A 13,108-nucleotide genomic window follows, 5' to 3' on the forward strand; every position below is an offset into this window, starting at 1 on the left:
TTGATTTCTTTGCCACATGGGAGACCAATGTTACATCTTTCTGAAATTCAGATGTTATACTATACAATTCTCTGTTTCGAAATTGCGACATTTCATTTGGAATTTCTGCTTTGCTCCTGTGTACAGTTCCTGTGCTGGTCAACTTGTGCTCTATTAGCAAATGTAACATCAACTGGAAACTGGTAAACCAGTTGTCCAATGTCACATTCTGATTAGTTTAGGAGATAGGAGCAACAAGTCTGTTCACAACATCATTCGGTTTAGTACTGTAAAAATAAGGACCCGATGGCTGAGTTCCAGGATAAATGTCTAAATTGAAAGCATAAGAAGTCTTCAGATCTACAAGGGCATAAATTTTTATGCCATATTTTGACCATTGCTTTTCCATAAGTCTTTTACATTCCTGTGATGACCATGAGAAACCTGTTAAATACAGCAGATCTATGAATGCTTTCAATTCAACTAGTGAGGTGTCACAATAAATAAATTTTTAATGTGGCTATTGGTGCATACAGAATGTTGTACTTGCATTTCAGCCTTTGTGTATTTTACAGCATCTAGTAGCAGTTCGTCTGTTACAGTTTCCGGCACTGAATGGCAGTGCTGGCATTCTGTCCAATACCTTTCACTCCTGCCAAGACCCTCACCATATTTACAAAACTAGTTCTAACATTGGATTGTTCCACTTGGTTGTGTGACCATTTTGCAACATATCAACAAGTCAAATATGTGCTCACACTACTATTTTTTTGGTCTTCTGAATCAGGAGGTCTACATTCCCTGTGTCTGTATCAGTGGATTCTTGTTCTGTTTCACTGTCACAGGAACTTTGGCTCACATGGCCAACATCAAAGTCATCATCATCATCATCATCATCACCATCATCATCGTCCACCCACACCATTCTTCTCATATGAAAGCAAGTATTTTACCATAATAGATCATCCATGCATGAGTAATCTGATGATTCACTTTTGACCTCTTCCAAAACTTGCAAATCTGGATTTTCATGTGCCATTCTACTGAATTGGCCTACTTCTACCAGGAAAATAAAAAAAAAAAAAAAAACTTTTTTTAAAAAAACAAATCCTAGAGAGATGTGGGTCTATTGGACCCTCTGTGATGCTCAGGTAAACATATGCAAAACCAGACAGAGCATAAAGGTGGATCCAAATCCCATTTTGATACTTTTGCAAACATTCACACTCTTTGTCATTCACTATACCAAGTGGATAAACACACAGATTGTTTCCTGTATCCCTTGGGGAAAGCTACTGAGATGCACAGCTAGCTACTATAATGCTGAAGTACAAATTACAGTAGAAAAGTAAGGGATGGATCTGCTGGACCCAGGTTTATACTCCAGCTTCATTGTTTTTAATGTATTAGTTTGAGAGAGTTGCCAGTAACAAAGGAACAGGAATTATAAACAACAACAATTTATTGCCTTAGAGTTCTGGGTTCTATAAGTCTGAAATTAAAGTATCTACAGGGTTGGTTTCTTCTGAAGAGTGTGAGAAAAATTTGTCAGATGCCTCTTCCTGAGCTCCTGATGGCTTTCTAGCAGTTTCTGATATTCTTTGCCCCTGTAGAAGCACTACTCCAGTTGCATTCATTTTATCGTGCTATCCTCCCTGTGTGTCTGGTACACACTACCCCTGAATAAGGGCATCTGTTACAAAGGGTCAGTTTAAGTGCATGTTTTTTATTGTATTTTCCTTTGGTGGTGGTGATGGTGGAGAGTGGTTGCTGAGAATTAGATCCAGGATCCCAAGCAACTAAGGAAGTGCTCTATCACGGAGCTACATCTCCAGCCCTTGACTCCATCTTAGCTAGTTACATCACAACCATTCCATTTCCAAATAAGGCCACATTCCAAGGCATTAAGGTTTAGAATTTCAGCATAAGACTTTTGGAGGAACAGAATTCAACCCATAACATTCACCTTTTTTTTTTTTTTTTTTGAGACAGGGTCTCACTATGTAGCCCACTTGAACTCATAGTCATCCTCCTGCCTCAGCCTCCCAAGTGCTGGGATTATGGTCATGGGCCACCACACCCAGCTTTGCAGTATTTTCTAAAGCAAAAACCAGGACACATTGTTCGGCACATGGTTTGAAGATAGGGCAAAATGTTTGAATTAGGACAGATTGGGGAAAGTAAGAAATCGTTGTTAGGAGTAAATTCTGGGGCCAGGGATGTACTCAATGGTGCAGCACCTATCTGGCAAGCGTGAGGCCCTGAGTTCAATTCCTGGTACCAAAGAAAGAGTAAATTCTGACATGCGCATGTTACTTGAAAGTTTCTAAAATATCCCTTGAAGGATACTAATTGAAGAAGTTTTGCTACACACCAAGAATAGAGCCTGTGCCTGCTTTAAATAATCAGGTCTCATGAAACCAGGGAAAGACTTCCCATGAAATTAAATTAACATGCAACATACAGGTATAGATGTGGACATAGACATAGCCATACATTCATACATATGCCTATACTTACCTTTGAAAAGGTGCAAAAATAAAGCAGAGTTGTATGGATTTGGCTAGGTTCTTTCAGGATCTGTACAAAGAATGAAATATTTATGTTTTGAGAATTGAAAAAAAAAAAAGAATTCCTATAAGGAATTATTATTAGAAGAATTGCCAAGAGAGAGTTTGAGGCCAGCCTGGGCTACACAGTGAGTTCAAAGCCAACATGAACTACATAACAAAACCCTGTCTCAAAACACAAAACAAAACAACAACCAAAAAAGCAGAATCTCCCCTGAAATATATGTAAGATTTTTCAAGTGTGATTTTTGATTACAAACTGGGACCACTTCTCCACTACTGTCACACCCCATAACCTCATAATTGTATATTCAAGAAGCATAATGAAAAGTAGCATGAATATATTATATTATATTATATTATATTATATTATATTATATTTTCCCACTCAAAACCGTTCATATTTTAGGGGCACAATTACTTATAGTGGGTAACTTGTATCTGTAACCTAGTATAACTTTTATCTCCATACTAATTTATATATCCTGTGTCCCCAAGGTAGGAATGAAAGCAGGTCCTGAGACAGCAGAGATGCAGACTGAGCTACAATGAAAGCTCCTCCCCAGGCAACCCCCAAAAGGCAATGTATCCTCCACAAGAAGAAACTGTTTAGGAAGAGACAGTCTTACTCTTTCAGAAATTCCTCTGGGTTCTAAAGCACATAGTAAATATAAAGCAAATCACCTCAAACCACTTTGGAACTAGGTAAGGCATAGATAAATAAAAATGGTATAAATGTAAAAGTCTCACGAATGAGTTTTATATAGGGCAAGGAAAATGATGGGGAAATGGAAAAGAGACATCAAGAAATTGGATGAACCCAAACCAAGGTCAGGAAACAAATAACTGATAGAGTCAGACACAAACCCCAGGTCAATCTGAGCCCACAGTTTGGGTGTGAGCTGGGAGGGGTGTATGGGGATCAGAACCTTCAAGCATGTGCCTCTGCTAGAGCGGACAGAGGAGGAAAACCCCGCCTGGAGAGGGAGGTCAAAGTGGAAGGGGAGGAGTATGCAGAGAGAGATAATGGGGCGTCAAGGCCTAACAACAACTGTGTATTGGGAAAACAATTTTGTTCAAGAGGGCTATTTATAGGGATGTTTTTCCTCAGCACTCCCTTCCCCCATCTCCTCCCTTTTGTGTTTAAAGGCGCCTGGCAGATTGGTAAAGGGTTACAGGCAGTGTACAGGAAACTATGGAACACAATGAACGGGGCGGCGCCCTCCTCAGAAATCACCGGATCCAGTGTTCAGACACCCTGGAAGGAGACAGATGGAGCGCAGAACGTCAGTTCCGCTCCTCCTATGGTTGTCTTTCCTCGAGCTAGAAAGAAGGCGGTGTGCCCAAAGCAGGCTTGGGACAGAGCAAAAGGGGATACAGAGGCAGGATGAGGTAACAGAACCAAATCAACATGACTGAAATCAGTAGGCTTGTCAGTCTCTGTCCTGATGTCTTCCTACTCTGTGAGGAATGAAGGTTTTTCTACCCAAAGACTGTCCAGTTGGGGAACACCAACAACAGCACAGAGGGTAAGAGAAATCCCTCAAACCCAGCGCTGAGAGGGACCCCAGAACCCACTGCTAGGTCCTCAGAGCAGAATCTGCCAGGCCCCTGGAGGCTGCGGCCTGGCCTGTAGGAACAGCCTCAACAGAGGCCTCAAGCCAAAGGGATCCAAATTCAGGCTTAGGGCCTGAGGCTGGACGCTGAGCAGATTCAGATGTGGGTACAATTCTAATTCAACCCAGGACACTTGGCTCTCTCTCTGGGCTTGTGAAGTCCGTTCTCCACATGTGGCTCTAGGAAGGAAGTGTCCTGCTGCTGTTTGGCAGATCCAGGGCCCATGCGGTAGTGGGACAAGGGGGTCTTTTGCAGTCTGGTTTGATCATCGCTTCTGAAATCCTGAAGAGTCCTTTAATGCCAAAACTATGCATATGGATCAAATATCATTATGGTTTTTTAAAAACACTCACTAGCACATAAGAGATCTCTTCTCCTAACAATACAGTATTCAGCACAAAGAAATTAGAGTATAGCTAAAATATTGGTGGGCAAATTTTTTTCTCAAATAATTTCAAATGTGATATGTAGATGTTTCATCTCTTCTCTAATCCTACCCTCCCAGTTTCTACTCAGTCCTGCATTTTATACTATCAAAGAACATCTCCTCCTGTTCTTTGTTCTCATATGGCCTTGTTGTGTAGAAAAGTATATTTTATCTTTCTCAGAAGAAATAGTTTTTGCACTTACTAGCCTCCAGAACTGAACTGTATTCTGAGACGTGGACGGGAGGATGTATACTAGCCTCTATCCCTCTCTTTCTTTCTCTCTCTCTCTCCCTTTACTCTCTCCCTTTCCCTCTCCTTTTCCCTCTCCCTCTCTCTCTCTTTCTCTCTCTCCCTCTCCCTCTCTCTCTCTCTCTCTCTCTCTCTCTCTCTCTCTCTCTCTCATCGGCCAATGCAGTTTTACAACTTCAGTAACTGAAAAGGAATTAAAATATATAATGAGAGTGAGAATTATATAATGGCTAAGTCTGTTCTTCAACATTTAGTCTGAGAGTGGCCATTTAAAGTCCTTTTCCTCTCACTTCCTTTTTCATTTGTTTTTTTGAGACAGGGTCTGTCTGTGTAGTCCAGCCCAGCTTCAAACAGGGTCTCTCTCTGTGTAGCCCAGGTTGGCCTTGAATTCTTGGTCCTCCTGCCTCATCCTCTTGAGTGCTGGCATTACAGACCTGGGCCACCACCCTTCCTCCCCCATTCTTATCACTGCACCTGCTTGCCCTTGAAGCCCTTTTAGAAGCAACACTGGCTTTCATAGTTGCAGGGATGGTAGAGTACTGGGGTCTTATGGAGGGAGACTGATTGTGGTTTGAATTCCTTCCTTTGCATCACACTGAGCTCCCTTCTCTCAGTTGCTTTGGACGAGGGATTGGTAATGTGGCCCTCTGTACCTGCTCCAGCCCCTAAGGAATCTTACTCAACTTCGTTTAAACTCTTAGAAGCCAACTTTTGCAACATGACCTAAATCGAGGAACCCGTGCGCAGATAATTGCGGTACTGGAACTTGGAACACATCACTTTTTAGAAGCCCCTGTGCTCTGGTCACCCTCCTCCTCTCCTGTCCTCAGCACAGGGTGAGGTGAGCCTGTCTCACAGAAGAGCCTCAACTCCCCATCAGTCTCAACATGGGGTACCACACAGACACCTTCAAAGCAGGGGAAGCTGGGCAGCAGCAGGAATGGAAGGGAAGTGGGGAAGGAGATACAGTCAGCCGGAGAATGAGCCCTGGAATATGGGATTAGAACATGCTCATACACATCATCCTGGGTGGAGAATCCCATAAGAGCATTTAATCAGTTGCTAATAAAGGAGGAGAAAGGCTGAAACTGCTGATAGCTGAGTCTGATCTTTATGAATGAACTGGGTAAAAGAAAAGCTCAGATCACAGGTGACACTAAAACGCCCAGTGCTACTCTCTGTCTTCTATCCCTTCTTACAGCAAAGATGATTGCTAGCATTCTCGGCCGTGAAGGAAGCAGATGGCACTCTTCTTGAGGTATCATTCCTCAGCAGGTACAGATAAGCAAGATTGTACGCAACCACAGAACCCTTCCAAGGTATCTCCCTAAAAGGAAAGCACTTTGGGCCTCATTTACATTATTGCCAAATACCTTATTTACCCCTTGAGTTAACATTCTTCCACTATTTCCACATAACCTTGCGTCCTAGGAAACTGGCAGCTCACAGAATGCTTAGAAATTGCTGCCATGGCACTGGGAAATGGAGTCACTGAAGGCTGTTTGTTTGTTTGTTTTGAGACAGGGCCTCACCATGTATCTCAGGCAAGGTTTGAACTCACTATGTAGCCCAGGTTGGCCTCAAACTCACTGCAATCTTCCTGCCTCAGCCTCCTGAGTGCTGGGATTACCAGTGTGTGCACCACACCTGGCTCACTGAAGGAGTTTGAGTGACTGGACACATAGCAGCAGCGATACTTCAGGAAGATGCCTCAGTCCTCTTTCCTGCAGAACAGCTGAAGTGGGAGGAGACTGCCCTCAGCCAGTCCCACTCGGAAATATTCTAATAACTGAGGAGTAGATGATGTTTTCCAGTGGGCCTGGAATCGAAGAACCCCAGCTGAGAGGCATTCTGAAGCACTCATCATCTGGGCGGGACTAGTGTGGAGGTGGGGGTGGAAGCACAGAAATGAGTCAGTGGTTACTTGAAGATGTCTGGCCAAGAAGGTTTGGGTAATGCTGGTGTCACTGACAGGGATGGAAAATGGAAGGGGGGAGAGACTATATAGAGAGCTTAGGGTTTGGGGTGCAAATCAGGTAGGTTTAGTGGTCAGCCAGCTGCAAAGGGGGAAAGACAGGCAGCTGGGGCTGCAAGCCCGGAAGGTTCATCTCAAAGGAGTGCCCCCAAAGACTCTCGGTATCGGCGGCCCTTGCCTATGGGAAAGCGCTTCCGGTATAACCAGATCTTCCATATTTGCAAGAGAAGGTTGAGAAGGCAGAAATCCAGACCTCTTATGTCCAACTCTTTTTTTTTTTTTTTTTTTGGTTTTTTTTCTCCGGTACCGGGAACCGAACTCACGACCTTGCGCTTGCCAGGCAGGCGCTTTTGCCGCTGAGCTAAATCCCCAGCCCCTGTCCAACTCTTGACTCTGATGCTGGCTACTAATTTTTTTAAAAGTATGAAACCATAGCGTGTGTCAAACCGCTTACACACATCTGTGTGCCACATTTGGTCGGGTGGCTATCAGGTTGAGACCTGACCTACAGAAAGGCCGGGGGTCAAAGTTCATAAACTGTCACCAGCAACACATAGGCGGCGGTGAAAGCAGTCACTCACTAAAGTACTGTACATAAAGCTTCGGCCAGCAATCGGAGCTGTATGTATAGACCTACGCTGCAAGCCTATATATGGATTTGAATTTCTACGGGAAGTTTAATCTCATCCTCAAACGGTTAAATCACAAGAATTTGAGTGCTTACTGTGTGCTGAGTACACAGAAGTCAAGGAATTTCAAATCTAACTGAAGTAGGAAAAACAAGCCCTCCTGAAACAACTTGAGACAAGTTATGAAACAATCCGGAGACTGCCTTCTCCACATTACGCTAAACTACGGGCTGCTTAAAACCTCCGACAGCCCCCCAGCCCCCATCATTTATATTCGCAAGGATGCTCGGGTGCCTGGGCGCGCCTGTCGGTGCCCTTGGACCTGCAACTAGAAATCTGACTTCCCCGCGGGCTGCGGTTGCCCGAGGGTGGGCGGGGAGGGCCTTGGGGTTACCGGGTGGGGGGAGCGGAGTGGGAGTGGCCAGCGGGAACCCACTGCCCGGCAGGTTCCTCCGCCGCCGGGGTCCCTGTCTTTGTTTCTGTCCTGACTCTAAGCGTTTGTGGAGGGAAAAGGCAGGCACTGAAATAGAAAGTGTCAGAGATGGGATGACAGCGGGGCTAAGCCTCGGGCCGGCTCGGGAGCCCCTCGCCCCTCCCCGCGGAACGCCGGGCACCTCCTCCGGGGCGGTCCGGGCTGCGGGCCCGGGGGAGCGCGGCGACTTCCTCTGGGCCGCCCGGGAGAGCTCCGGCGTCGCGGACCGGCCCTCGGGAGGGCGCCTTCTCTCCCCCACCGCACTCGTCAACCCACCCACCTACTTCCTCCGGCTCCGCACTCACACGGGCGCGGAACTGCCAAAAATTTCCACCCTCCGCCCCCCTCCCTAGCTAACTTCCTTCCAGCGTTTCCTGAGCTGGATGATCTTAGGGCTTGTGAGACAGGAAAAAAAGGAAGGCGCGAGGGCGGGCGAGGGAGACAGGATGCTTGTTTTTCGCTCCTGCAGAGCTGTCTGAAGGCCAGATCGCGGGCCCAGGGCAGAGGACCCCGCGCGGCCCCGGGGCTGTGTCCGCGCCCCTCGCCGCGCGCCCCTGGGCACGGAGGAGAGCTCGCCCTCCCTGCGGAGCGAGGACCGGCGCCCCGGAGCCCGCGGGAGCCTGGGAGAGTCCCGGGACGCCAGGGAGGAAGTGACACTCCCGAGCGAGCGCCAGCTCCGCGCGGCCACCCCGAGCGCGCCGGGCGGCCCCTGGCCCCGAGCGCAGCGCAGCGCCCTCGCCTCGCCCATGCGGACCCCGGCGCCGCGCAGCAGCCCGTGACCACCGGAGCCCGCCGTCCGCGGAGCCGCGCAGAGGGAGGGGCACCGAGGCAGCCTCTGCGGGACTACCTCATGAAGAACAAGGGTGCCAAGCAGAAGGTGAAACGCAAGGGAGCCGCCAGCGCGTTTGGCTGTGACCTGACGGAGTATCTGGAGAGCTCAGGACAGGATGGTAAAGTGCCTGCTCCCGCCCCCCTTTTGTTGGAGAGAGCGGTGGGTTCTCTTGGGGTGTGTTGGATTCAGTTCACAAGTTAATGTATTCCAGGCTTGTGCGCTCGTTGTCCTTTTTTTTTTCTTTAGTACTGTTTCTTTTAAGAACATACTTGAGTCTTAGGTGCACAGAGCTGCCACCCCGACGGGCAGGGGCTGCGATGGTCGTTCCGTGCGCCTCAGCCAAGCCCCTAACGGGCGGGCGGACGGTGTTCATGCAAATGTAACTGGCCACCTCAGGGGTGGGGGCGGCAGCCGAAGAAGTTCGGAGCCGAAACTTTGGATTTTGGAAGGGACCAATGGGGTGGACGTGAGGGACGGTGGTCAGTGGGCTTCCCTGGTGTACAGTGTGACCGCCTTCGCTGTCCCTCCTGGACTCTCCGATTTCATCCACGCACGTCCTTTTTCATTAATGTGCTAGAAGGCGGTGGGGTGGGGTGGGGGTAGGGATCCTGGCTGGGGGAGTGGTTGTACAAACATTTTCCGAATTTCTGAGCTGATGCCAAATATAAGTCTCCCCTCCTTCCTCTAGACCCTTTACCTCCGCTGGGCTTTCAGCATCGCATTTGGCGTGGTAGGCAAAAGACGTGTTGTAAAAAGGTCAAAGGGCCATGATTTTTAAAATAGTTGAGGGTATGTAAGAGAGAAGGAGAGTGTCTCGGTTTTCAAGGTCAGCTTGAAAAAACTGGGGGCCGGCAGCGTAGAGACAATTTAAACATTTGTTGGGGGCAGGGAAAAAGAAAACAATCTGGAGTACAATAAGGGCATTTGAGATTAGAAGTTTTTAATCATAGGAAAGTTGGGAAAATTGAGCATTAAATGACTCCTTTTGTAAGGTTGACTGGCCCTGCACTTACTTATACAAAAAGGCCTTGTCTTGGGAAGCGTCAGTGAGAGAAGAGAGCCCACTCTAGGGGCTGTGTGTTTACACATAGACAGATACAACAAAGGGGAAACTTAAGGGCTGTCTAACTATGCAGAATAATTCTGCCTCCAGGAAAATAATCTCCAAAACCATTCCATTTGTGCACATCCAGTACACATCTTGAGAACAGTGCAGGGCTTTTGTTTCACTTCCTTTTTTTTGAAGAGTCAGCACCCCCCAGTAATTTGCAGTAGTGTGATATTCCTGCGGTATTCGAGAGTTCGGAGTCTGCTGTGTCATTAGGACAAATGGCTTAGTATTTTGGAGCTTGGGGAACCACAGTTTCCAAAACTGCCTCTTTTGAAATTGAGGCATAACAGTCGATTTATTTCCTTTTCACCAGCGATCTGGAGAGGTTGATTTGAAGAAAAAAAACATCCCTCGGATTGAGTTTTTTTGCTTTTAATATTAAGAGACTTCCAGTGTACATCTTACGCACTATGGCCAGACATTTAGAATGAAATGTTTCCCTCCACCTGGTTTTGCAGGGGCCTTCAGGTTAACCTCCAGGTACACTAGGAATGCTCCGAGCAAGCTGCCTTCCACATGTGGGTATTATTCTAGGCCTTCCCTCCCAGGCTGTGAGTGAGAGCTGCATAGGGGCGCTTGCTGGCCCTGCCGCATTCTTACAAAGTCATACATCATAGGATGAACCTGAGCCTGGAGGTTCTGTGAGGATACCTCAGAAGCACCCTGAGGCAGCTGACCTTCTACCTGCTTTGTACACTGGGCATCTACATGTTTCATTTAGAAAAACAAGGAAGGGAACTACATCTTAAGGGAAAAGAAATAGAAAGCCAGTGCTCAGGGCTTTCCACAGTGAGAAGGAGGAAAGGAAGCCCAGGGAAGTAAGTGGACGTACCTAAGGAGATGAAAGATACAGAGGAGCCTGACCCGTCAGACCCCTGTTCCTTCCCTTGCTTCTACAGCTAAGCCACATTCTTTATGAATGATTTCCCCCCCTAAATTGAAAGCATACTGCCCTGCACAGGGTCAGCAAACGTTCAAGACTGAACACACCTAAATAGAGGTCAACGCTGGAGGAAAGGCCACTGACACACATAATGACCCACATACCTTAGAGTGGAAATTACATGGAAATTAAAGCATGCATGATAAGCAGCTCCTGTAAATGGGAGTAATTAGGTTTTGTTTCTCTCTCACACGCGAGCACACACACAGCTAAAACAAATTAGCTAGTTTTCTCTTATAGTGTGGTAGTGATAAAGTTGGTGCTGTTCGTTTCCTTGAAAATAATATGGCATCCATGGACCTTATGAAACACACGATAGACAAGGCCTGGACTCTGCTCCCAGCTTAGAACACTCTGGGTGACAAATCAGGGTGGAAACCAGTAGCCAGGAGGCTGGCAAGGGTCTCTCAAGACTGACATCATAGTCACTGAACTTTGTGGGTCAAGGGCAGGGCGCTGGACCCGGGTAGAAATGGAAAAAATGGATGCAAGCTTGGGAGCACAAGGGCCGAAGGGAGGAGCAGAGATGTAGAGAAACAAAGAGCACCCTGTGCCTGCACAGAGGAAGAAAGGCCAAAGTGGAGTGAAGGACGGAGCTGGTGACAGTTCGCAGTGCCTGGGCCATCTGAGGATGAGGAAGCTTGAGTGGGAGCTCTGGGCAGACAAGCTGAGCACAAGAATGAATGTCAGCTACTTCTGTAATCTGCTGAGGCCCAGCCCTGCTACCTGCAGTTGGACAAATCTGACAAATAGGTGTTTTGTTTAGAGTGGACGTTGCTCAGGTCCAGTTGTCATCCTTAACCTTTGGGAAACTGATGAAAAATAGAACTCTTTCCCTTAGAAACACACACACACACATGCACACACGCACACACGCATGCACGTCACACACACACCCTTGTGTACAACGTCTGCTTGTACACAAAGATGCCAGTTTCAGACTCTGCTCTGATCATCCCCAGCCACATAAAGACACTTTTGCTCTTCCTCCTCCTCTCCCTCCCCTCCTGTACCTTCTCTACCTCTTCCTCCTCCTTGGTTTTCCAGTGCTGGGAATCGAACCCAGGACCCCATGCACGCTAGCCAAGGCTCTACCGCTGAGCTATATCCCCAGCCCAATGCCACCCACCGTTGACTACTTTTCTCCAGCCCGGTGGGAACAGGCAGTGTGATAGGAGGTGGCTCCTGACAAAGCCCGCTGGTCTCATTCACTTCCCTCCACCATACTGCTGCTGCCCCACCCCCGACCCCAGTTCTCCCCTGGGGACCAGCTAACTTTCTCTTCCTGTCTGGAGCAGACAGAGAAGGTCACCCCTTCCTTACTTTTGGTGCCAAAAAAAGGGATCGTTTTCTTTTTCTCTTCTTTTTGACCACTCAGTATGAAGGCCCTTGCTTGCAGCTGGGTAATAAAAACCATATTATGTTGTTGCCCTCGTTCAGGAGGGAGGGTGTGGGTGAAGCCTGTGAGGTCAGAGTGCGTCTGTGGTCATTGACTACCACCCTGGGATGAGCCACATGTTCTGGTTCTCCAGCAGAGTTCAGAGATGCTGGGGCCTCGTGCCAGGGACAAGTTAAGGGAGGTTATGTGAAAAACTGTCTTCTTCCTCCACCTTGGCCCTGCCGTAAGTGCTGAGGAGTTTCTCGCCCCTTTGAGCCATCTTGGTTCGTTTTACCCACTCTCTGGTAGAAAGTCACACTGCTCTGACTTTGTGGCTCCCTGTGATGGTGACATAGCACATTCACCTGAGGAGCTTTATAAAAAATGTCAGTGCCCAGACTTGTTCTCAGAGCAGTAAATCAGCATCTCCTGAGATACTTAGATGGGGAGGTAGGTTTGGAGACCCCTTCCACCTGGGTAAGCAGCATGGCCATTCTGAATGCACCCTCTGAGTGTGTGATAAGAACTGAGTGTCAGATTTTATCTCTGAAGATTTGTCCTCATTTTTACCAGGCAGGAAAAAATATTAATATGTATATAACATTCATATATTTGTATATGCATATGTATGTTATATACATAGAATATATATTTGAGCTGAGGCATGATAGAAAATTTGTAACAAATAGTCAGTACAAATACAATACTAAGCTTGATGAGAATAAACCCTAGCATTTCAAAGGACCCAAATAAACCAGTAAGACTTGCATGAGGCTGTACTTTGTTTCTGAGGCTAAATGATGCCCTCACTTTATTCATTTATTTAGCAAATATTTACTAAGCTACTATGCTAAGTAAAGTGGGAAAGAAAGAAAGATGGGTTCCAGCTTTCAGAAATTTACAGACTGAGAAATGTGAACAAACC

General features: G+C 47.0%; 1 protein-coding gene across 2 annotated transcripts in view; it reads left to right on the top strand.

Moving 5' to 3' along the window:
- The first annotated feature begins 8,266 nt into the window (after positions 1 to 8,266).
- The window catches only part of Arhgap31 (Rho GTPase activating protein 31), a 117,291-nt gene continuing 112,449 nt past the window's right edge, over positions 8,267 to 13,108 (top strand). For both annotated transcript variants that reach the window (XM_005386442.2, XM_005386441.2), the window contains exon 1: positions 8,267 to 8,869. In XM_005386442.2, the coding sequence (XP_005386499.1) occupies positions 8,770 to 8,869 (100 nt within the window). In that variant the 5' untranslated portion in view covers positions 8,267 to 8,769. The remainder of the gene's footprint in view (positions 8,870 to 13,108) is intronic.

Source organism: Chinchilla lanigera, unplaced genomic scaffold (assembly GCF_000276665.1).
Source record: "Chinchilla lanigera isolate Chin_1 unplaced genomic scaffold, ChiLan1.0 scaffold00026, whole genome shotgun sequence".
Taxonomy (NCBI): domain Eukaryota; kingdom Metazoa; phylum Chordata; class Mammalia; order Rodentia; family Chinchillidae; genus Chinchilla; species Chinchilla lanigera.